We start from the raw sequence: 23,253 nt of genomic DNA, 5'->3' as shown, positions 1-23,253 counted from the left end.
ATAGCCTCCCTATTCGCCTGACTTGAACCCAATCGAGAAACTCGAGGCGATTTTAAAAGCCGAAATTCTGAAGCGTCATCCTCAGCTTATGGAGCTTCCCAATAGCGTATCTACGTTGTATTTGCTACTAGAGGCTGCGCATGGAGCCTGGGAAGGTCTAGAAATTGATCTATTTAAGCATCTATCGGGAACAATGCCTCATAGGATAGCTGATATCATTGAGTAAAACGGGTGGCATACTAGCTATTAAATCGCATTCAATTTTCAGAGGTTTCTGCTGGCAGTATTAAATATATGGGTCCTGGCCCGAAGTACTCAAGGACAAATACTTTTGAGACGCCACTGAGTAGATGCCTCTTTGGTGACTTTTCTTTACAGACATCCCAGGTGTGAGGATATTTGTTTTCCCTATCTCCGTTTGGCAGAACGCTATATCGCTGGGACTTGCCCTCTTCATTGTCGGGGTGCTGTTTCATTTCAGTTGTCTGGTATGACAACTTCTGCAGTGAAACCCTCGTATGCATAATTAAGATGATACTATAAGGACCTAATAATGCTCGTGGTGGTGCTTGTCTTTCCTTTACAACCTCCTACGGGTCGTTTCTTGGACAGACTCGTACCAACATTGTAAACGAAATAAGCCGAGCGTGTAACATGGACTTACTCGAGCTCAATCGCCGACCTCGATGCTGCCTTGTAGATTGCTTAGTGGGTCTCGAAGGGGTGATGAATGAAGCCCAGATATATATTTCCTATAGATCGGATGCCGACCGTCAAACATAATCACGTTGACCAGAGAGAACCATAGTCAAAAACAACCAAATGAACGAAAACAAGTTGCACATATGAATACAAATCCCTATGAATATAAAACCCTTAACTGTTCCAGCTTGTCCCGAATTGCCGAATGCGGCTCCGATGACGTCGACCGGCGGGGTACCCTTTCCCGCCTCACGTCGAATTTACATCTCGTTCACTTTCTTATAACTTGTATGATCCTCAATTACTTCAAACTATCTGATATCCACTTTCTGGACCTTTGCAAATAAACTACGCCTAAACACTTATCCTCGGTGCTCACCATGTCTGGAATCAGCAAGGCCTGTTGCTCGTGAGTGAAGTCTGAGGCATATTGCAACCTAATATTCTTTCGAGCTCTACTGACCCAGTGCATAGTATCCCCCCTGTTGTCTCCAAGGGCTACCAGGCCAAGGGGGAATATAAGACAATCAATGGCCTGAAGACCTGTAAGCTAGCACCATGCCAAACCTACGATACGAATGCTAATAGATCCCAGACGTTACCGGTCCTGAGTCGGCCTCCAAAGCTATCTTGGTCGTGTACGGTTAGTTATTCCCAGGATATAGCGAAGAACAACCCGGTAACATGAGTGTATAGACATCTTCGGCTTCTTTGACCAGACTATCCAAGGTGCCGACATCCTTGCTACCTCGAACGACCAGAAATACCGCGTTTTCATGCCCGACTTTTTCGAGGGCAGCCCCGCTGACATCTCGTGGTACCCGCCCACCACCGACGAGCACAAGGAGAAACTAGGAAACTTCTTCTCAACCAAAGCCGCCCCTCCCAACACCCTCTCCAAGATCCCCGGCGTGGTCGCCGAAGGCAACAAGCTCGCACCGGGCGGCAACTTCCAATCTTGGTCAATCCTCGGCTTCTGCTGGGGCGGCAAAATCGCCTCCCTGTCCTCTGGCGCGGATAACAAGCTCTTCAAGGCCGCTGTGCAATGCCACCCTGCTATGGTCGATGCGAAAGACGCGAAGGCTGTGAACATTCCTATGGCGATGCTCGCTTCAGGCGATGAGCCGGTGCAGGATGTCAAGGATTTCGAGGCCAACTTGAAGGTGCCAAAGCACGTGGAAACTTTCTCGACTCAGATCCACGGCTGGATGGCTGCTCGGTCGGACTTGGAGAACCCCGAGGTGCGCAAGGAGTATGAGCGTGGATACAAGACTGTTCTTGAGTTTTTCCACCAACACTCGTGAGAGGCGACGGCAGCCGATACATAACGATCGACTTTTCAGTGAGACAAGGAATATAATTCCAATTGGAACCACAACCAGAATGATGGAAACACCTACTTCATATGTAGTTGTAGAATCCCGATACCCCGGGGAATCATATGACCGTAAAGCCTTATCTCTATTGAAGGTCCAGGTATAAATCCATGAATCTCGGCAATTTTTGAATGTAAAGCCGATGATCGTATTGCACTAGCCGAGACTTACCGGCCATTCGAAATTCCGCTGTTTGCTACATCACCTTCGCCCTCCTTGGCATTCACATACCTTGCTTTGTCTTTTCTACTTGATTTGAACCCTACTGCTACCTTGCCACATGTCTTCACTTGCAGGAGACGAGATCCCTTGTGGAACTCGTCTCCCGGCCGCATGCGAGACGTGTCGAAAATTAAAGGTAAGCTTATTGAATCATGCCAAATCTTCCTCGCTTATAAAACATTTGTAGATGAGGTGTATTCGACCAAGAAATCAGCAGAGTCAGCAGGAGAATAGTTCAACAGAACCCTGCGAACGCTGCATACGCACCAACCGAGCTTGCAACATTCCAAAGCCACGACCTCTTGGGAGGAAGCGCGGGGCACTTGGTCGTTACCAGGGCTTCGAAAAGGCGTATCGAAAAATGCAGTCTGAGCTTAAGAAGACCAAAGTCTCTCACGCGACTGAGGATGTCGACGAAATTGGTCATGTCATTTCTGGAGAAGAGCCTATCATGGAGCATTTGTTCCCCAGCCACCCATCCGGGACAGTCGACCCTAGACAGTCATCTCCGGCAATGAATGATGGGACCCTACATGCCTGTCTTAGTCCAGGTTACCCGACCGTCCAGGATGATCAGTCCCGCGTAGACCTTATTTCTCATTCGTTCCACAGTGGAAGTACCAACCAGACCAACCAGGAGCGAACCAGTAATCCCCTAGCCTTGCTAGCTGATGCATCAGACGCCGCACAATCATTGGAATTGTTTCCCGTGCCTCATAATAACTTACCGGAGGTGAACGGCGGATCCTCCGCCACGAAGTCGTCTCAGACAAGTCAAGTCAATGGCGCAAGTCTGAGCCGTCAATTGCTTCATCGGCCAGGTTATGTGTCCCTTGGACTAAAGCTGAACAGAAATACACTAGAGCAAGGACTAGATGCTATCCTCGCCCCGTCTGTGGTCGAATCCCGGTACTCAAACTATTTCAGCACTGCTCCCCGGGCGCCTCTCCGCGACATTGGGCCCGATATTGACCCAGTCGACTTAGGACTAGTTACAATGGAAGAGGCCTGCCACTTATTTCCAATGTATGGCATGATATTCCGCATGATGCCCTGTTTCTCATCGCTAATACATTGAAGGTATTTTTCCCGCCTGCATCCAGTCAATGGAATCCTCGATCCGATGCTTCACACCCCTGAATTCGTGCGTTCTCAATCAGCATTATTGTTCACATGGATACTTGCCCTAACTGCTCAATTTGATCACGGGTCAGCGTCAATCGCCAAGCGGCTGCGGCTTCATGGGGAGAAACTCTCCAAGCATGTTCATACCTGTGGCTTCAAATCAGTGGAGGTTGTTCAAGGATATTACATATCTCTTCTATCAGCCACTCCTGCAGAAACATTGGCCCAGGAAAGATCCTGGCTCTACACTATGTATGCTTTCGGTTTAGCCGCCGAATTGGGCTTGGATCAGGAATCCTGTGCCAGGCATGCGAATGCTCCCTGTTTTGGATCACCCATATCTGCCGCAAGGCACCACCCACGCGAAAACATATCGAGTTTGCCTGAGTATCCCGCAGAAGATCCAATCAATCTTCAGCGCATGGCACGAAATCGGGAAAGAACATGGCTAAGGATCCTCTTATGGGAACGAGCAAACTCTGCAGCATGTGGTCGGATACATACTTTCCCGGAGACCGATTTAACACACAATATTGAGGGATGGTGGTTACATCCCCTGGCTGATCCAACGGACAAGCACACATGTGCATTCATCACCTTGAGGCAGAGCTTAGCCGCGCTACACAGCAACCTCAGAGACCAGGCGCAACTGGAGCATGTGAATTCTCATTGGGTACGAGAGCTGGTTGATTTAAGCATGCAGCCTTGGTGTACCATATGGCTCCCGCGATCTGGTCTTGAACACATCCAGTCATCATCGGAAAATCTGTCCGATATCTTCCTTCGTTACGTCTATTACCATGGTAGACTCTGGACTTTGTCATTTGCCCTTCATGGTTCTATAAATGGTGGCCATCATTTGGAAGCAATCCGAACAGACTGTTTTGAAGCCGCCGTCAGCTGCTGTGAGATAGCAGTACATGATTTGGACGCCATCGGGGAGCCATTGTACTGCATGCTTGCCCCGACTTGGGCAATGATATCCTATGCTGGTGTGCTAGCATTACGACTATTCCCCTTTCTTTACGGGCCCCGTGTTGGAAACGAGGTAGAGCTTCTTGCCTTGCTTGGCCAAGTCGCCATGCACCTAGAGCGTGCAGGCAAAACGCCGTCGCATCGTTTCGGGATTGCTGCATTGCTTGGACAGCACATCATGAGAATAGTGAAAGCCAGGGGGATATGGCTGACAGACTCAGCATCTGCCGAGCAAGCAGAAGATTCGTATAGCAAAAGCTTTGTTGGAAACCAGAGGTCATTCATACCACCACAATCTCCATGTGTGCGGGCTCATGATGCTCTGATTTCGGAACATGACCCGTTCTTGACGACGGCATCTATGTCTACCGAAGGTGATCTAACGGGTGAAAGCTTTGCTGATTTTTTTAAAGAGACGTTTGGACCGGGTTTCAGTGGTGTATTCTAGTATAACAAAATTTCACAAACCGCTCGAAATAGAATTTCAAGATAAGGATCTGCTACAAACTCATATGATGTATGTGCACAAATTTGCCCTGTCAACTAACATTGAACGCGTGAGACAAAAATAACCGGCCTTGAGATCAATCATAAAGAGCCAAACAAGTGGTTATAAATATACATGGGTGAATGATTCACACTCTGAAATTGTAGACACCGGACTTTTGCAAACACAAACCGGCTTGACGAGCCTCGGTCCAACCGGTCACTTCTGGAATGTCGGCACATTAAAAAAGTGACCGGTTTGTGGAGGTGGCGTTCTGGTGACGGGTATTCAATCATCCAATGCTTTAATACGCAAAGAGCCATCAATTCGTGATAACCCAACCATGCATATTTCCTGGCCTCCATCCGGAGGTAATGCGTTTGGAATTGCTACTCTGTCTCTTGGTAACTGGCGAGAACACAAACTCGAACCACGTCTTAAGGCTGCAGCAGAAGCAGGATATCAATGGATCGACTTGTTTGACGAGTGCTGGGCTGCATACCTAGAGGAACATGACTTGCCTGGGGATCAGCTATGGGAAGCCACACCAGAAAATCTTCACATTGCTCGCAAACTGGGTGACTTAGTTAAGTCTCTAGGAATGCGCATTGCCTGCACCCAGCCTCTCCGGAAGATCGAGGGAATCAAAGATCCCACTGAACGCCGGACCACGCTCAACCTGGTCGCGAAACGATTTCCATTTATGCGAGCCTTTGACACCGACCTTGTCTTTATGTGCGCCAACATTCGGACGGACAATGGGGTGACATCTGATCTCAAGACGGTCGCGAGAGACCTTGCGGAGCTCGGCGACATGGCAGCGGTATATGCAAAAGCTGATGGCGGACCTATGCTGAAAATTGGATATGAAGGCCTATCTTGGGCTGTGCGCAATACATGGTCTGCTTCATGGGAAGCAGTACAATTCGCGAATCGTCCAAACGTGGGATTGATTGTGGATGCCTTCAATATTCTCGCTGTCGAGTTTGCAGATCCCTACAATCCTGCTGGCCACGGGCGCATATACCCAACCCTTGAAGAATCTCTCGAGGTTCTCGCTGGATCACTTGCATCGTTAGCCGCCACAGTACCAGGCGACCGTATTTTCTTTTTCCAATGCGGCGATGCTGAATTGATGAATCCATCGAGCTTCCTTCCACCGACGGACCCTGAAATACCCCCATTACTTCCGTGGTCACGAAGCCATCGCCTTTACCCTCTTGAGGAGTCCCGGAGTGGTTATATGCCAGTGGAGCTTGTCGCAGCTGCAGTGCTCGCTACAGGGTACCGAGGCCCAATTTCACTTGAAGTATTCAATAGCTCCCTCAGTATACCTGGACAGAGTGTTCCAGAAGAACATGCCACTAGGGGAATTGAAAGCTTGCAGAAGCTATTGGAGACAACAACAGCTCTGAATCCTTTCTGGTATGGGCAGACTGAAAAGGAACAGGCCATTACGCAGGTGATACGACGCTTACAACCAACGATGCACCGGCTGTGAGATCTTAGCGGACTTCAATGCTGATTTTATCAAGTGCAGCTGGGTTGGATAGATGACAGCTGCAGCATATCTCTTTGGCTAGCGAGATGCATGTTTGGAATCATTCAAGTGTGTATTATATTGAGTCGAAGCCCTCCAGCTGGGTCTCTCTTCATGCTTCCTTGTCGTCGGCAGCAGTGCAAACAATAGCGGATATGTAGTCGTATTCGGATTGAAATTTACGGGCGCAGAGCGGCGAAAGCGATTGGCCTGATTCTGGACCATTGACAGTGTCCAATATATACTCCATAGATATACTGTGGTTACTGAGCTCCCGAGCTGTCTTGGATCCCCACATCCTCTCGGACTCTTCCGCTCAAGTTCTAGGCCTTGCAAACTTGAGTGTTCTCTTGAGCAGGTACAAAGACAATATAATATAAACAAAATCTAAGATGTAATCCGAAGGGAGAGAATGGCGGGAATGAGATAGTCCAGAGCTTCGGCAGGCTCCGATCATTATTCAGCTTGGGCTCCCCTTCCCCGCCATTCCAACTTCTCTCTCCTTTCATCTCTCTGATCTTTTACCTATCACCATGGCTACTCTCAAATCCGGCGATACGTTCCCCAGCGACGTTGTCTTCAAGTCGGTAGCTACCTCTACGCCTCAAGAAACACGCTAATCTTGGCACAGGTACATTCCCTGGTCTGAGGAAAGTAACGACATCACTTCCTGCGGCATTCCCATCAACTACAACGCCTCCAAGGAGTGGGCCAACAAGAAGGTTGTCTTGTTCTCGGTACCTGGTAAGTCAATTAGTCCCTCAGGTCACGTCCGTTCCCTAACCGGTGGTTGAATAGGCGCCTTTACCCCAACTTGTTCCGTCAACCACGTTCCCGGATATATCAAGAACCTGCCAAACCTGCGAGAGAAGGGAGTGGATATTGTCGCTGTCGTTGCCTTCAATGATCCCTTCGTGATGAGCGCCTGGGGAAAGGCAAACCGAGTTCGCGGGGACGAAATCGTGAGCGCCCCACTTGGCTCTTTGGACCATATTGACGGTGACAGCTTTTCCTGTCGGACCCGGATGCGAAGTTCTCCAAAAGCATCGGTTGGGCCGATGAGGCCTCAGGACGCACGGGCCGATATGCGATCGTTATTGATCACGGCAAGGTTGGCTATGCCCAAATCGAGACTGAACGGGGTGCTGTCAAGGTATGGGACTTTCTTTATAGGCCAAGTCTTCCTACTGACATTTCTGTCTGCAGAAATCTGGCGCCGATGCGGTTCTTGCCTCGCTGTAGATACGAACGCAATAGATTATTCAACTCCACAATTGCAGATACAATTCATACTTGCCACTTGCCCCCTAATTCTATCATGAAAGCTCCCAGCAACCTTGACGTTATTCTTCAAATCGAAAAGAACAACAAAAGCTTTAGAGGGGATCGCAACACTGGGTGTAGTTCATCTTTCTGTCTCGCCGTTCAAGGCATACAAGGTATATACAAAAGAGACAAGTCTTTTATCTAACAGTGGGTAATCAAATGCAGCTCTATTGTGCCAAACGGGCTGGTGGTATCGCGGAAATAGAATAAAAAAAAAGCAATCTTCTGGTCCGTTGATGGCGAAGATGAGGCTCAAGAGATGTAAAGGGCGCGATCATGGAGATACAATTCCATACCAGCATTGGAACAATCAATATGCAACGGTTCAGCAGCCTGGAAAACCTTATTCTTGATCGCGCCGGCAGAGAATTCTGATCCGGGGCTCGTAGTAGCGCCATCGTCGTCAGACCTGACATTCTGGAATGCACCCTCAATATCGATGCGACTAAGCTCTGGGAACCGAGTCCGTCGGTTCTTGATCACGGTTTGCAATTGAGAGACTAGCATCCCCAGATTTCTCTCCTCACAACCTTCAATGTAAAGTGTCGCTAGCGACGAAGGAAGGCAATCCAATAGGGGCGTTGTTGGTTCATTTTGGTATCGAATATCCAGTAGATTCGGCAATCGCACGCGCAGTTCTCGCAGTGCAGTGAAATCGACCAGCGATCCAAACCATTCATCGTGTGATTGATTAAGGCCAGCGGCAGTAAATGGGAAATGACTGCCATAGTGGTCTAGCCATAGTGTTTCGAGACTCCTCTTGCTATGGCTGAGCGAGCGATAGAAAGCCGAGGGCTGGTATCCATGAGAAAGGACGTGTGAGTCCGAGTGTTGATACTTAAAAGACTTGAGATCTGCACACAAGGCAACCAAGGCCTCCATGCCATGATTCCCGCTACTTGAACGCAGGTCGATCTCAGCGATTGAAGAGAAGGCCGCCCTAGGGTTCTGTGTCGTTTGCTCGGGAGATGTGATCGCGATGCTGGGATCCACAACCGAGTTGGCGATTATGACACGGACGGATGGCAACTTGAAAAATGGCAGGAGAAGAGTTGACACTGATTGATGTTCTTCGCTTGCACCCCAGTTGCCATCGTGGTTGAGATCATCCCGGTGATTCAAGGAAACCTCTTCCAGGTACTTGAAAGGCGGCTGCATAACAAAAGGCTCTTCGCATTGGACGGCTCTCCGCATGATCTGACCCAACCAAGGGGACGTGATAGAGTAGGCAACCTGGAGCTTTCGCAATTGACTCAATAGCGGGAGTATCAACGCAGTCCAGGCATCTCCCAAGCCTTTTCCGAGATCCTCGATCCATTGCTGACTCTCAATGTCCGAGTGTGACACGACGTGTAGCCAGTCGTTCAATTGTTTTGAATCTGTAATTTCTTCATGCTGCTCTTCTGAAACGATGTTCGCATGCCAGTCACTCAAGTCCAGCTCCCGGACGGCCCGCGTAAGAACCGGTCGGTTGAGGATGGCATGTAGAAACGAGCTGGCATCGTGCCAATTGCGCAAGGAAACTCTGCGGTAGACAAAGGAGAGAAACAAGTCGTGAAAATGACGAGAGACGAAGACAAGATTCCAACGGTCTGCTTTCTCTTCCAGTTGCTCGCCAACCAAGAGCAATACGTCATTGGGGAGTGCCACCTCCATGAGGCATTTGACCGAGAGTATGCTCTACAGGAATCACAAAATAGACGGCAAAGAAAGGAACCAAAATCTGCCCGCCATTTATAAAAAGCCTCTTATCGAGAGTGGCGTGGAAGATCAAATTTGATCCACGATCCATTGGCTGCGGTGGAGCTGCGACTCGCCCTAAGAGGCCGTGAGTGGTTTTCCGAAAAACTTTGACTGCATTTGCAGAGATGAAGGAATTGAGCTTAATTCTTTTGGCCTTTTTTTCTTTTTATAGACCGGACAAGTTCTGCCTCACACATCCAACATTCCTGACGGGTCGCTTTTCAGCCCTTCGAACCTGGAGCAATGTCGGGTTCACTACGGGAATAGCCGAATTCATGGAGGTGTGGAGAGGCTGGGCCCGAGAGACAGAGATTGACGCTCACGGTGCCACTTGGGCGCATGAATAGCCCGACGCTGGAGATGGATTCCGACGATCCATATCGGGTATAGAAAACAGGCATGTGAATATCCATGGGATATCTGCCGATGTAGACATTCTGTATCCAGCACAGCGTAATACGACACTTTCATTCACTAAAGAAAGCGAGTCCTTAGTGAACGTAAGGAGTATATCGAAGGTCCGCGATGCGGCGGGGTGGACGGGGATATGACGGAGTTAGACGTGGAGTTGTATCCGACCGAAGCCCGGACACATGTCGAAAGGCACTGTGATCGACAGGATTACATGTAGCCCAAGGGCAAGTCCTGCATAGTTAACTTGCCGCGCTAGCCCGCTCACAAGGTTCTTCCCCTTGATGTCCTTGCCTTGTTAGCGAGCCACTCACATGGATCCAGGGGAGATTCGAGGGACCAGGACCGAGCGATCTGTCGGTTGACCGGCAGTTCCAAGATATGCGAGGACATCTCACCCGCTGGACACAGCATTTGGCCCAATATAGAAGGCGCCTCCTGGGATGGGGATCACGCCGGCTGGCCGCGACGCTCTGTTTGACCAGCCCCAGTGCGATCGCTTTCGGAATAACAATACTCAGTCACCGGAAGATCTTCAAATTAAGCCTTTAGTTTGGTTCTACAACTTTTTGCCATTGTAGGTGTGCCATGATTTTCCAACCGAGAATGATTTATGGCCGAGCAGCATCGTGTGGGTCCCAGGGAGATCATATCCACGTCACGTATCATCGCGGCAGCGTGGAGGCTCTATCGAAAAGACAAAAAATCAAAATATTCAAAGGGTCTTGTCAGAGTTTGTATCCTGATAGCTATCGCAACCTAGGGACTTAGGGCCTGGTCGATCAAGACATGCCTTTGGTATACAGGTCTAATGAGGGATAGACAGAAAAGCAGAAAGAACAAAAAAAAAACTCACGATCCATTCACTGGTACTATCTACAGCTAGTATTTTGGCTGGGAGTTCAAGACGTCCTATACGGACAGAACCCATGGTACATGAAGATGTAGAGTTTGAACGCGAGAAATTCACAGACATACAAGTCCGAGGATGATGATATCGGATTAAGTAGCAGCAGCAGCACTGGTAGCACTGGCGGAGCCGGCTGCTGCTGCGGAGCTCTGGACGTCCAAGTACCACATTTCTAGAGCTGACAGGACCACTAAGATCTCCCAGATTTCCCCTAAAGTACCAGTCAGCCCACTGCCCATGAAGGCGAAACGAAACCCCTTGGTCATGCTCCATGAAGCATTGTGCGCTATTACAGCCACAACCTCTAAGCCATCACTTGTATAACCTCTTTCACGCTCCTTCCTGCTTCCTCCTGCTGTATTCATTGGCCCTGTCAGTCGTACCAACTTCCAGCCATATGAATGCCCGGAAAGTTCCTTGATTTCATTCCCATGGCTCTGACGCCATTCGAAGGCTTCCCTTGATGTCCCTTTGGGGCCCACGGAGGCTGTGAATGTGAAGGTGTGAGACATTTTCTTCAGTGTCCCGGGGACCATCTCTTCCACAATGTCATTGTTGTGTTGAGATTCTGGACGTGTTGGCAGAGTGAGCATGATGGGTCTGGTTCTGCCCCACCTGTCGCCACGGGCAGTCGCTATTACTGGGTGTTTGTCAGTTGGGCCGTCGTGCAAAACGATCGAGGGTTTGTTGCTGAGGACGGTGGTGTGTGATGAAACCGCATATAGCTTTTCATCTGCGGTCGGCCCGAGGTGGAATATTGTGGTTAGTTTCCATTGGAAGTAGCCGTTCATAGCAGATGGAAACTTAGTTGTTGCGTTAAGAGTTGGTTCACCGGTTAACCGATTGTAAGATGGTGCGACATTCCGTAAATCGCGCCCTGCAGTCTGGGGGTCATGTTCTGTATAAGGTGGTGGTCCTGTATCTCCAACGGGATCACTTGCAGGGGCACAGGATTGCTCCGTCACTTTGCCCATGATGTGTAGACAAAAGGGATGAATGTCAAGAAGACCAGCGGGACAGACCCGAAAAGCGGTACCGCGTGGTAAGCCCCCACTTTTCCAAAAAAACACAGAGTGACCGCCACAGCGTCACTTATCTCCGACATTGTTCGCGTTCTCTACGCGTAGGAACCAAGTAAGGTCATATTTAGCCGGTTGCAGCTCGTTGAGCAATTTTTTTCGAACGAAAAATCCACACATCGCGTATATCTTGATTTAGAGAGTTTAGTATTCCGTAGTGTAGTCTCAATTTTAGTGGGTATGCGAAGGCCGACAATACATAACGTCTTTGTACCCGCGCAAGAAATGTAGACATGGGATGAGATCTCTGTGGAAAAGTATCACTTCAGTCGACCAGAAAAATATGTCCCCAAGTTGTGATACCTTTTAAGCAAAGTAAAGTAGTAGATTTTTCTTAAAGCCGCTGGCGTTAGACAGGACACGGAGGTGCGATCGACCCATATCGTACTAACAGACGTATCAAGTGGAGCAAACAGTATGTCGAACAGCACAGGAGAAAATGTTGGTTTCCCCTTACAGCGGCATCGCTGGCTGCATGTTTTAGCCAATACCCTAGACAAGTTCACCCATGCTGTCATCATGATACCCGTCATATCTTGATACAATTCTGAATGCGAGTACAACTATACTACCTGAGTAAAAAAAAATTACCCAGAGAGAGTAGTTGTTCCCTGTAATTGTTGATTGATAAGGTGCCAAAGATGAGGTGGTCGCTAAGACTACCGACCGTGATTTCCTAGAAGTTTGGTGCCTATACAAGATATGACAAAGTATTGATTAATCTGTGGTGAGATACAAACATGACAACCTAATCTAACAGATTTTTGCTGTATTAAAGAACGCTGTTTGCCATCTTGAATGGCTACCATATTGGTTTACGCCCCTTTCTGTGAAGCCTTATTGCGACAACAGCTAAGAAAAACGTGCTTATCATAAAATCCTTTGAATGCCGTTCCCTAGATATCTCTCATTACTATTTTACATTAACACACTATCAAAACCGAGAGAAAGCAAAAAAAAGTATATAGAACAGGCCCCTATACCTTATGGCACAGATTGACGAATCTCATAATCGGTCGGGAAACTAACGCAACATGTTGACTATATGGCGCTATTTCTAATGACCTAGTGCGAGTAATATTCTGGGAACTCTACCGAGAAAGGTCAGGTATTCGTTTTTTCCAAAGAAAAAGCCTTGCGCCGGAGCACTGGAAGCAAATACAGTAGGGCGGAGCGAGTATCTTGCCTGACATCTTGCTTGTGATCAACCAATCGCAGTTATTCAATAGTCTCAATGCGCCGTACAGGGCTCTGCTATGCCAAGACACTTGATCAGGCCGTTGGCGTAATCTGAAATCCATGAAGACGTCAGAAGACATACTGAGCCCCTAAATGTCGTGAAAGTAGGCAATGAGCCAAGCAGAGCGAGGGAACGGGGGGCGCATGGGGCGTCAGCCCACCAAAAAGCCACGGAAGTGGTCAGATATTGACTGAAATCAAGTGATACCATAGGGAGTGACCTCATATGGGGAAAGGATCGCTTATTGTGGATGCGCTGTGTCAAATGAGAACAATATGCGTCTTCCCTAGGACAAGGGTAGTGGTGGTCCAAGGGTGCATCTCAGTCGCATGTGCCGGTTGCCAAGGTCACCTACTGCCAGTGACCGCCACAGCCCGGTTGTCGGCTTGCTGGTGGATGCTTGGTCCTCCACGGTGGAAATTTAGTCTCTCCCTTGCGTTGTGTTCTGAGCATGAAAGGAGGGGGAATGAAAATTGACTGGTCAAATAAAAGTACCCATGCCTATCCCCAACAACCTTACACAAATCAGGCAAATGTCCGGCCCAGTGCCGACGCGATGAAACCATGTGGCTGACAACACGACACCTGGAGTTGCATGCACTAGCGGCTAATCGGCATCTGACCACAACGCAATTTAGGATAGAGGATATGATTGGCTTAAAGTCAAGGATTTCGAAGTATTAGTATAGGTGAAAGGATCTGGGGTCCGGGGAACAGCAGATATCCCCGCATCCCCATGCTCTATTGAGTTTTGCGGTTTTTGCTTTGTTTGCTTTATAATAGATCTTATATATCTGACCCTTTGTCCTGCGTTGTTCTGTTGACTCTTGATGCTCATCTGCTTGCACTTAATATTGGTCCATAATGGGCTATAAGATTACAAATATTTATGTCATCACCACGGTGGCCGTCATTGGCGGTGCGTTGTTTGGTTTTGATATTGCTTCCATGTCAGCCATGTAAGCGTGTTCATATTTACTCTATGTTGTTGCTTGATCACTGACAGACGCAACAGCCTTGGTACCCAGCAATACAAATGCTTTTTCAATCAGACTGGTACAAAGGAGGGCAACTGCGGCGGCCCGACATCTGCAAACCAGGGTGGAATCTCAGCTGCAATGCCTGGTGGGTCCTGGGTTGGAGCTCTTCTTTCAGGATTCATTACCGACTGGCTGGGTCGCCGTGGCGCAATTCAGTCTGGCTCGGTAATCTGGTGCATTGGCAGTGCCATCGTCTGTTCCTCCTTTAGCATAGCTCAGCTCGTCGTCGGTCGTTTCATCAACGGCCTCTCTGTCGGTATTCTCAGTGCTCAGGTACCGGTTTACGTCGCTGAGCTGGCTCAGCCTAGTAAGCGTGGTAAGGTGGTAGGCGCGCAGCAGTGGGCGATCACCTGGGGCATCTTGATCATGTTTTACGTATCCTATGGCTGCAGCTTCATTGAGGGTCCTGCCGCTTGGCGAACCCCATGGGGCCTGCAGATAATTCCCGCGGCTCTCCTATTTTTCATGGTATTTCTCTTGCCAGAAAGCCCCCGTTGGTTAGCGAAGAAGGATCGTTGGGAGGAGGCCCACGAAGTTCTTGCTGGGGTCCACGCTAAAGGAGACCGCAATGCCTCGTTTGTCCATACCGAGCTACAGGAAATTCGTGAAATGGTCGAATTTGAGCGTCAAAACAAGGATGCATCATACCTGGATCTTTTCAAGGGAAACATGATCTATCGGACCCACCTCGGTATGTTCACGCAGATTTGGTCACAGTTGACCGGCATGAACGTGATGATGCTCTACATTACCTACGTATTCGGCATGGCTGGCCTCACGGGAAATAACAATCTCGTCGCGTCCTCGATCCAGTACGTGATCAATGTCGTAATGACCATTCTGGCGTTGGTTTTCATTGACCGTTGGGGCCGCCGCACGCCACTCCTGGTCGGCTCTACCCTTATGATGATCTGGATGTTTGCCAACGCTGGAATTATGGCATCTTATGGTAAGCCGGCTCCACCTGGCGGCCTCCACAACGTCGCAGAGCAGTCATGGGACCTCAGTGGTTCACCCAAAGCTGCAAAGGCAGTCATTGCCTGTACCTACCTTTTTGTCGCCAGCTATGCGCCAACTTGGGGTCCTGTCAGCTGGATTTACCCCCCTGAACTATACCCTCTGCGCCTCCGTGGCAAGGCTGTGGCATTGGCGACATCTTCAAACTGGATCTTCAACTTTGCTCTTTCCTATTTTGTTCCCCCTGCCTTCGAGAACATCCAATGGAAGGTGTATCTAGTCTTTGGTGTCTTTTGCTTTGCTATGACGGTCCACGTCTTCTTTGCATTCCCGGAAACCGCCGGAAAGACACTTGAAGATGTCGAAACCATGTTCACAACACCTGGCCTCAAGCCCTGGAAGACCACCGTGCAATTCCACCATGTTAGGCGACTGGAACAAGGAGCTACTCATTCAGAGAAACTCGCTGATCTCCAAGCCGAAGAAGGCAATGCTCAGGTGCCTAAGTCGGTAGCAAAAGAGACTTCATTCTCCCAGGCTGAATAGAGTCTAATTTTGACACTCAGCAAAGTACTTAGTGTGTTGTCTCTAGCATTTCGAAGCCAAAGTCACCTTCCTATATCCGATTCGACTGTCTACTCAATTAGTTTTGGTTAGTGGTGGAGCTGAATGAGCTACCTTGCCGTAAAATCCTCATATAATGACTATTAGGTTAACAATATTGAATTATTTCTTTAATAGCCAAAGCCAATATCAAATTCAGTTTCCTTTCTATAAGTGTAGCTTAAAAGTATGCCTACTTAAGGTTAACTGATCATTACTGATATCGGCCTATCTAACAAATTGCCACCAAGTCTCCTGTAATGACTGTAATGAGATGCAAAAAAAAAAAAAAAAAAAATCAATGAATAAACGTTCACCAGAATCTCAATTTTCCGGCTAGATAGATAGATGTAGACCAGCTTATGACGAGTATTGTAAATTTAGCTAATCAGATCTACACACGAATTCCACATCCATTATCAACGCAGGCATATTGACCAGTAGATCAACAAATATTCTACTTCTTACTTTGAGGTCGAATAGGGAGCTACGTAGCTCAGTTCTATCCATGCAGTTCTATAAAATAACTCATCAAATCGCTGTGTCTTTTTGGCGATGGTAAACATTGCTTGCAAACCTAATGATGAGTCTATGGAATGGCAAACTGTGAATCATGCACATGTTGAGGTGTGAATATAAGAGTCTTACCAAGTCTCTGCAAAAAGCTTCAGTCATCCAAACCAGCACAGTCTTCGCTGGTCTCGGCGGTGATGTCAGAATAAGGAGAAGGGTCAGTCCAGATGATGTTATAGCTGTCATAAAGTCAGCAAGATATTCGCAAGACACCAGCTTGATCAGGGTGCTCACCTATCATCTGGATACGACGGCGCATCTTTGTCACCAAGCTTCTCAACAATATCCGTTAGGGCGTCGTGCTCCCAGCATATCAGGATGTTGCCGGATCCGTCGTATCCATCAACCACGTCTTTAACGCACCCTGGATCATCCCGATCACAGGAAGTGTCAACGGTGAGACCAAGATCTTCGGCCAGTGGCTCCACTGTGTCATATGGACGAGCGCGCTTCCCATCTGTAACGAGAGGTCAGTCATTAATACTTTGCTGGAAATATTCCTCCTTGTAAAATGACAGGCTTAACGTACTACTCTTCGGTGTCTGCGCCATTATATAGCCAATGTTATAAGACGAACTTTTGCTAAAGACGGATCGCAAGCACTGCGCACGTTGAACCCCCTGGGCATTCAACCCATTTCCTCCATCGCTTGGTTTCTCTCCGTGGCGGATCAAGTACACGGTGGGTGAAGCCGCTGTTGCGAGAGCTGCAGTAGCCACCACGCATAAATAGGTGAGCCCGAGCATAGTGACAATCCTCACAACCGCGTGAGGAGATGTTCTAAAAGATAAGTGTTGATACTGGTCCTGAGAAATACAATATCTGTCGTTGACCGATATTTATATGTTGCGAGACTTACGACTTGCTATGGCCCCCATAACATTGGCCCACATAGGTCACACTTAGCGGAACCAAACATTACCATGATATATAAGACATGGGGGATATCACTGATATGATTCGGCGGGCGATCCCCTTCAGATTTGTTTCAACTAAGCCAAATAAGGCAATTAACCGCCGGATACGGCCGTTTAGATCAATTATGGTGATTATGTTTCTTGTCAAAACTTTCACACTTGGATGTATTTGAAGCTTATTAGACTCGGTTTAATATAGAATATAATGAATATTGTGGCGGCTAAACGATATATTGGGATTTTACAAGACGGATAGTCAATACGATGAAGGTATAAGTTACCAAGCACGACCAATCAATGATTTCTACTGGCCCATTCCATGTGCATATGATCATTTCATTCGAGATGTGTGAGTGTAACACATGTAATATATCTCGGACATATTACAGACGAACCAAGCTAGGCAAGACATAGACCAAGCAAACATGAAAGTTTGCACTAGAATGATAGAAAAAAGGGATTGTTGGCTTAAACAAGTGAGCACTTACGTATATTGCTGACCATCTGGGGACAGGACCGGTGGACATAGACGGTTGTTTGGACAGCAGCCGATTGTAGATCCTGCGGTTACGCATGTCGAGTTGACTGCACACTGTCGTCTTGTGAGTGTTGAACAAGAGAAAAAAGCAAAGCAATTGAACGTTGTATCGTAACTTACACATGCAGCCGTCTGGGGGCAGTAAGCCCCGCCCGAGGCGCATCTGAAAACGCCACTGGAGCAGACTTGGGCCGATTGGCACTTTTTTTGACCCTGTACCAGGCGTCCTAGTCTTAATGGACGAAATAAGGGATCAATCTGGGGAATATAATCACCGTAGAATTGCATGATCTGCAGTTATTCAAATCCGCATTGAGATTAGTACAGGTACCAGCACAACAAGAACTTCCAGAGGGACATTTCAGGTAACACGCGCTTAGCACAATTCAATTCGGTGGTATGAAGGGATAATGAAAAGAAGCATGACAGAAGTGCGATAGTGTTATAGAATCCGCGATGGAAAGGATCAGCACAGAAGTTTGCACAAGCTCCTGTGCAGTAGGCTGGGTTTGCAAGCGGGCACTGTCGAAAATGCGTCATATCAGTGCAAGTCATGATTACCACAGGAACGAGAATATCTCAAGCTACTTGCCGCAGGATCCACAGTGACCCGGATCGGAGGCTAGATCACAACCCAGAGCAGCAGCCTGGGAAGCTTCCTGTACAAGCGGGAGCGATACATGACCAGCAAGGATTGAGGTCCGTGCTGATATTCGTACATACGCCAGAACAGCATGCTGAAATTGCTGTAACGTATTTTTTTCAAGCGAGCTGGCCACCCAGACAAACATGCTACTATTAAATAGACAAAATAAGCACCATAACGCCATTAATTCAAAAATGAAGCTATTCAGACCTGCCAGGGCACCATTTCTCCTATGTCTAGGCCTTGTACTTATGCTACATAGCTGTGGTATCCTCCTATTGGCCTGATGAGGTTTCGGTGATAAACCGCCATCACTATCTTGGCCAACTTCACTAGCTATTCCTAGACCCTGTACAATCTCCATGCCCTTTTCGTCACCTGAGCCGCTTCGTCTACACGACTGTGCAGGTATATCAAAATTTTTTTTATCGAAGATATGTTTAAATATCGTTTTTGAGCTATATTTTAATACCGAAGCCAAAGTCGACCGTATCAGGTAATAGCAATGATGATGGACTCACCTATGGTAGAGAATATACCCTATACTTCTCGGGCAAAATGAAGTTCTGGTACTTGGGTGGATATTTCTCGACGAAGTAATCTCTAATTCCCTATACATTTCCCTGCAATTATTTGATTCTCAATGGACAATTCGTAACAGTATATCCGCGTTCGGAAAAGAGCAAGTTAATTGGCGGATAAGAGCGGATAAGCTGTGGGGGTGGAGCGGATAACCGACACAACTTGATTAAGGCAAGAAGACAACGCTACTTTTAACAAGCCTAATGGACAAGACGTACTAAACCTCGTTTCTGAGTTGACCAAATCCTTGGGTACCCCAGATTGAGCTAAACTGCGGGGAAGGGTTGTTGCGGGGAAGCCTATCTGGCCATGGCAATTCTTGGCATTCCACCCAGCTGTGTTGGAGCAGATGCTGCCAAGAACATAGCGATGTGATCGAAAATAATAACTTCAATTGATAGGGTATTTCTGTCAGCGCCTAGGACTGATCAGCCAAATTTTCCGCACGCCCCCATTTGTACTTATAGGTGCAATCGACCTTTTCCGCCCACCCCTGTTACATATAAAACTACAATCGCAATGGTCCTTTCGGTTTCAACATCCAGATATCTGGGTTATTGAATCCTGAGCTTGCAACAGCACTATGCCTTTTTCAAACTCCCACCGAGCGTCTCTAGATGAACTTGAAGATGAAAAACGAGGAAAGGCTGAAAATGTGGAGGAATGTTCGAACATTACGTGCATCGACGATATCCAGGTGCTAGGTCTCGCTCCAGACGACGCTGAATTTTACCGCAATTTTGATACGGAAAAAAAGAAGAGAGTTCTAAAGAAGGCACGGACCATCACACCGTGCTATAGAAAAGTACTAACGGCGAGCGTCTAACAGGTTGACATTAGACTAGTCCCGATGCTCTCTGTGCTATATTTAGTTTCCCACCTCGACAGAGCTAATATAGGCAATGCTAAAATTGCTGGACTGACGGAGGACCTGGGATTAAGTGGTATTCAGTACAACATTGCACTCAGTCTTTTTTTCATCCCATATGTTCTTCTCGGTGAGTCGAAGGCCAAATTATTTCCTTCAAATGATCTATAACTAATTTGAAGCCAGAGGTACCCAGTAATATCCTCCTCAAGACTTTCACCCGGCCTTCTTATTATCTGGGTATCTTGATTGTCAGTTGGGGAATCATTACGACCTTGACAGGTGCCGTTCAGAATTTTGGGGGACTGCTAGCTGTACGAATTCTGTTGGGAATTTTTGAGTATGTTACTCCTACTTCTCGAACTTTGACCTTGCCGATTAACTTCGAATCACACTAGGGCTGGGTTCTTTCCCGGTGCGGTCTACCTTTGCTCACTGTGGTACATGCCGAGGGATCTCGCAACCCGTATATCATTGTTTTATTGCGCAAGTGCTTTGTCCGGTGCATTCTCTGGTCTTCTCGCGGCAGGGATCGCCAAAATGGATGGGGTTGGTGGCTATGAGGGGTGGAGATGGATCTTCTTGCTCGAGGGGTTGCTAACGGTGATTCTCGGGGTGATGTGCTTTTTTTTCCTCATTGACTCCCCAAGGCTATCTGGGAAATGGCTTGAAGTTGATGAGATTCGTTATCTAGAGCTACAACACTTCATCAAGGAAGGTGGAAAGTTCAAGGAGGAAAAGAAGAAGACTTCATGGAAAGAAATCCGAGCTGTGATAATGAACTGGCGGATGTATCTGTTAGCTTACATCTTACTGTGTCAATCTGCCTGCTCATATGGTTTGCCTATCATTTCTTTCACTTGACAGGATAAAAAGCTGACGAAATTTGGCAAGGAACCAAATTTACCCTCCCTACCATCACGAAAGGAATGGGATTCGAAGGCACCAATGCCCAGCTAATGACGGTTCCTCCCTACGTTGCCGGTGCCATATCCGCGGTATTCTTTTCAACTTTATCCGACCGATTCTACTGGCGTATGCCCTTCGTTGTAGCCCCGCTTCTTCTGATCATTACTGGATACTCTATCATTATGGGTCTCAAGGGTCAACTTCAAGCTCACATTGGGCCGGGCTTCTTCGCAATTATTCTGACTTGTATGGGTATTTATCCAACTCATCCTGCGACAACTTCATGGACAATGAATAACCTGGCTCCTTCTAATCGCCGTGCCATTGGAAGCGCATTCAACATCTGTGTCGGCAACATAGGAGGGATAATTGGCAGTTACATGTATCTTGATCGCGAGGGTCCTACTTATCCTACTGGCTTTGGGTTATCATTGGCTTTTGGTGGATCAGCTCTTCTTGCAGCCTTGATTCTCGAAGTCTCGTTCGTTTATGCAAATAAACGTAACGGTATGATGAGTGAGTCGGAGATACGGGACAAATATAGCGACGAGCAGCTCCTGGAGATGGGGGACAAGTCACCGCTTTTCAAGTATACCCTGTGATCAAGATTATCTATCTTATATAGGGTTTGATCTTGACAATTCAACATCCGGTCTTCGCAAGACATGTGCTCTCCCTCGCGTAGAGCCTGGTCCTTGCCAAATCCAGTCTTTCCTAGCTGATTCTTCCCGGGATTTTATTGTTTGGTGAACAAAGAACATACCTATCAGCAAAGAGACTTTGGACAGCAACGTTGATTTCAACATGATACAAAAATGTATTTTCTGTACAAAATATTTTATTCCTCAAAAGTCTACCGTTCGCATATATTTCAAATCAAGTATATACGATATTTTCCTACTAAATGGCATTTAGATTCCGTAACAAATCCCGTAGTGAACGTATTTCATATGGGAGCGGGCCACGTACCGCGAAACGCGTCAATTTAAATGCATTTATCTTAATCAAAGCACCAGTAAATTCATTTAGCTAGAAACGAGGTTTATCTAAATATGTGTTTCTCTTATGGCCTACATCTCTATAAGCTCCATATTTCCGTAAGGCCATTGTACGTGGCTCTGAAGGTGCCGGACGCCTTTTTGCATCGCGGGGTCCTAGTTCTTTGATTGTATACCTTGACTGCGAAATCAATAAAGGCTTTTAAACCCAAAGGTACTTTCTGGGTAGGTATTTGCCTTGTATACGGAGTTCTGTTTCACATTTTCTTCTAGTATTTAGCGCGTAAGTCGCTTACTTGTTTCTCCCAGAATAGCTACCGATTGTATTGTAAGTTAATAGGCTTTGATTTAGCGCTGAATCTAGCATACTCGGCGGGCTTTTGGAGCGTTGTCTTCGTAATTATACGTAATTCGAAGGCGTTTTTGGCTCCTAGTTACCACCCCGCCTAGAGGGGTGGTTAGCATACAGGCAAGGGCGATCAAGAACAACAAGGCAACACCCACAAAGGCTCGAGAAGTGATTCTTTTCTCTGACAGCCAGGCCGCTATTCAGGCGGTCCAAAACCCATAACGACCGTCGGGTCAGTACGTGCTCCAGCTGATATATGATCACGTACGGACCCTTCGATCGAAATATTCGACATTTGTTACCCTCCGCTGGATCCCCGCACATAACGGGGTGCCTGGCAATGAAGTTGCCGATAGCAGTGCGAAACTCGCGGCTATCGAAAGTGCGGGAGGTGCGACCGGCGGAGCGGATTAACCGATTATCCGACTTGCTGCTGCTGCTAAGCGGATGGTCCGTGGGCGGATCTAGGACCGCTGGAAGAAGCAATGGGAGAGCGAAAGGACGGCTCAGCCTACAAAGCGCCTAGTGGAATGACCGAATAAGAAGGTCTTACGGTTGTACGAAGGCCTATCTAAACCCCGCTTATCGATCATGATATAGATACGCTTAATGCGTATTGCGCTGCGGCACTTCCTATATAAGATTAATGCAGCGGATTCGGATAAGTGCCTGTGTGGAGAAGGCTCTTGGACCCCGAAGCACGTCCTACTTTAATGCTAGACCTTCGGGGATCTACGGAAGCAGCTTTTTGATAAGCTGTTTTAAGCAGGGGTTTCTAACTATACTGACTATAACACTCTAGTGTTAGACCCGCTAGCGATCCGCTACATCGCCAAATTTATGTATTAAACCGGCCTACTTGCTTAGTTTTAACACGCTAAGCAAGAAGAGTCCGATGATGAAATAGGAGACCTTGAGGTCATAGAGTAGAGTCCCGAAGACGCTAGGTACTTACCACCGCTTGCTAATACAGCGCTTAAGGAAGGAGAGAGCCTTAGCTAGCTATTCGAATATATAGTGCCGAATTAGGCTCAAGCCCACGCTCGGCATAACGCACGATAATCAGCAATTGAGGCTGACGTGAGGATATCGGAGAACGGGGTTTTATCTTGTTGCAGCAGGAATTGGCTGGTATCT

General features: G+C 47.6%; 9 protein-coding genes across 9 annotated transcripts; 6 read left to right on the top strand and 3 right to left on the bottom strand.

Moving 5' to 3' along the window:
* Positions 1 to 1,082: 1,082 nt before the first annotated feature.
* On the top strand, positions 1,083 to 2,006 carry N7508_004676 (dienelactone hydrolase family protein; the record flags this gene model as incomplete). Its single annotated transcript, XM_058462742.1, has 4 exons — positions 1,083 to 1,111; positions 1,177 to 1,247; positions 1,298 to 1,345; positions 1,399 to 2,006. The coding sequence occupies 4 exons, from the start codon at positions 1,083 to 1,085 to the stop codon at positions 2,004 to 2,006; spliced, it is 756 nt and encodes a 251-aa protein (XP_058319220.1).
* A 352-nt stretch (positions 2,007 to 2,358) lies between these two features.
* On the top strand, positions 2,359 to 4,848 carry N7508_004675 (Zn(II)2Cys6 transcription factor; the record flags this gene model as incomplete). The annotated part of the gene is made up of 3 exons (XM_058462741.1): positions 2,359 to 2,436; positions 2,488 to 3,326; positions 3,381 to 4,848. 3 exons carry the CDS (start codon positions 2,359 to 2,361, stop codon positions 4,846 to 4,848), a joined length of 2,385 nt encoding a protein of 794 aa, XP_058319219.1.
* A 382-nt stretch (positions 4,849 to 5,230) lies between these two features.
* On the top strand, positions 5,231 to 6,388 carry N7508_004674 (sugar phosphate isomerase/epimerase family protein; the record flags this gene model as incomplete). The annotated part of the gene is made up of 1 exon (XM_058462740.1): positions 5,231 to 6,388. The coding sequence occupies one exon, from the start codon at positions 5,231 to 5,233 to the stop codon at positions 6,386 to 6,388; it is 1,158 nt and encodes a 385-aa protein (XP_058319218.1).
* A 572-nt stretch (positions 6,389 to 6,960) lies between these two features.
* N7508_004673 (peroxiredoxin family protein) lies at positions 6,961 to 7,669 on the top strand (the record flags this gene model as incomplete). Its single annotated transcript, XM_058462739.1, has 5 exons — positions 6,961 to 7,010; positions 7,059 to 7,171; positions 7,226 to 7,389; positions 7,434 to 7,580; positions 7,634 to 7,669. The coding sequence occupies 5 exons, from the start codon at positions 6,961 to 6,963 to the stop codon at positions 7,667 to 7,669; spliced, it is 510 nt and encodes a 169-aa protein (XP_058319217.1).
* Positions 7,670 to 8,005: 336 nt separating this feature from the next.
* N7508_004672 (uncharacterized protein) lies at positions 8,006 to 9,409 on the bottom strand (the record flags this gene model as incomplete). Its single annotated transcript, XM_058462738.1, has 1 exon — positions 8,006 to 9,409. The coding sequence occupies one exon, from the start codon at positions 9,407 to 9,409 to the stop codon at positions 8,006 to 8,008; it is 1,404 nt and encodes a 467-aa protein (XP_058319216.1).
* A 1,500-nt stretch (positions 9,410 to 10,909) lies between these two features.
* N7508_004671 (uncharacterized protein) lies at positions 10,910 to 11,791 on the bottom strand (the record flags this gene model as incomplete). The annotated part of the gene is made up of 1 exon (XM_058462737.1): positions 10,910 to 11,791. The coding sequence occupies one exon, from the start codon at positions 11,789 to 11,791 to the stop codon at positions 10,910 to 10,912; it is 882 nt and encodes a 293-aa protein (XP_058319215.1).
* Positions 11,792 to 14,000: 2,209 nt separating this feature from the next.
* Positions 14,001 to 15,679, top strand: N7508_004670 (sugar porter family MFS transporter; the record flags this gene model as incomplete). Its single annotated transcript, XM_058462736.1, has 2 exons — positions 14,001 to 14,095; positions 14,152 to 15,679. The coding sequence occupies 2 exons, from the start codon at positions 14,001 to 14,003 to the stop codon at positions 15,677 to 15,679; spliced, it is 1,623 nt and encodes a 540-aa protein (XP_058319214.1).
* A 724-nt stretch (positions 15,680 to 16,403) lies between these two features.
* N7508_004669 (uncharacterized protein) lies at positions 16,404 to 17,055 on the bottom strand (the record flags this gene model as incomplete). Its single annotated transcript, XM_058462735.1, has 3 exons — positions 16,404 to 16,488; positions 16,544 to 16,766; positions 16,839 to 17,055. The coding sequence occupies 3 exons, from the start codon at positions 17,053 to 17,055 to the stop codon at positions 16,404 to 16,406; spliced, it is 525 nt and encodes a 174-aa protein (XP_058319213.1).
* Positions 17,056 to 19,575: 2,520 nt separating this feature from the next.
* On the top strand, positions 19,576 to 21,371 carry N7508_004668 (uncharacterized protein; the record flags this gene model as incomplete). The annotated part of the gene is made up of 5 exons (XM_058462734.1): positions 19,576 to 19,797; positions 19,822 to 19,990; positions 20,047 to 20,200; positions 20,259 to 20,698; positions 20,755 to 21,371. 5 exons carry the CDS (start codon positions 19,576 to 19,578, stop codon positions 21,369 to 21,371), a joined length of 1,602 nt encoding a protein of 533 aa, XP_058319212.1.
* Positions 21,372 to 23,253: the final 1,882 nt, after the last annotated feature.

Source organism: Penicillium antarcticum, assembly GCF_028974205.1.
Source record: "Penicillium antarcticum strain IBT 31339 chromosome Unknown utg000005l_segment0_segment0, whole genome shotgun sequence".
In the NCBI taxonomy this organism is placed as follows: Eukaryota; Fungi; Ascomycota; class Eurotiomycetes; order Eurotiales; family Aspergillaceae; genus Penicillium; species Penicillium antarcticum.
Note: the sequence above shows the minus strand (reverse complement) of the source record. Positions and strands in the feature narration are given on the sequence as shown.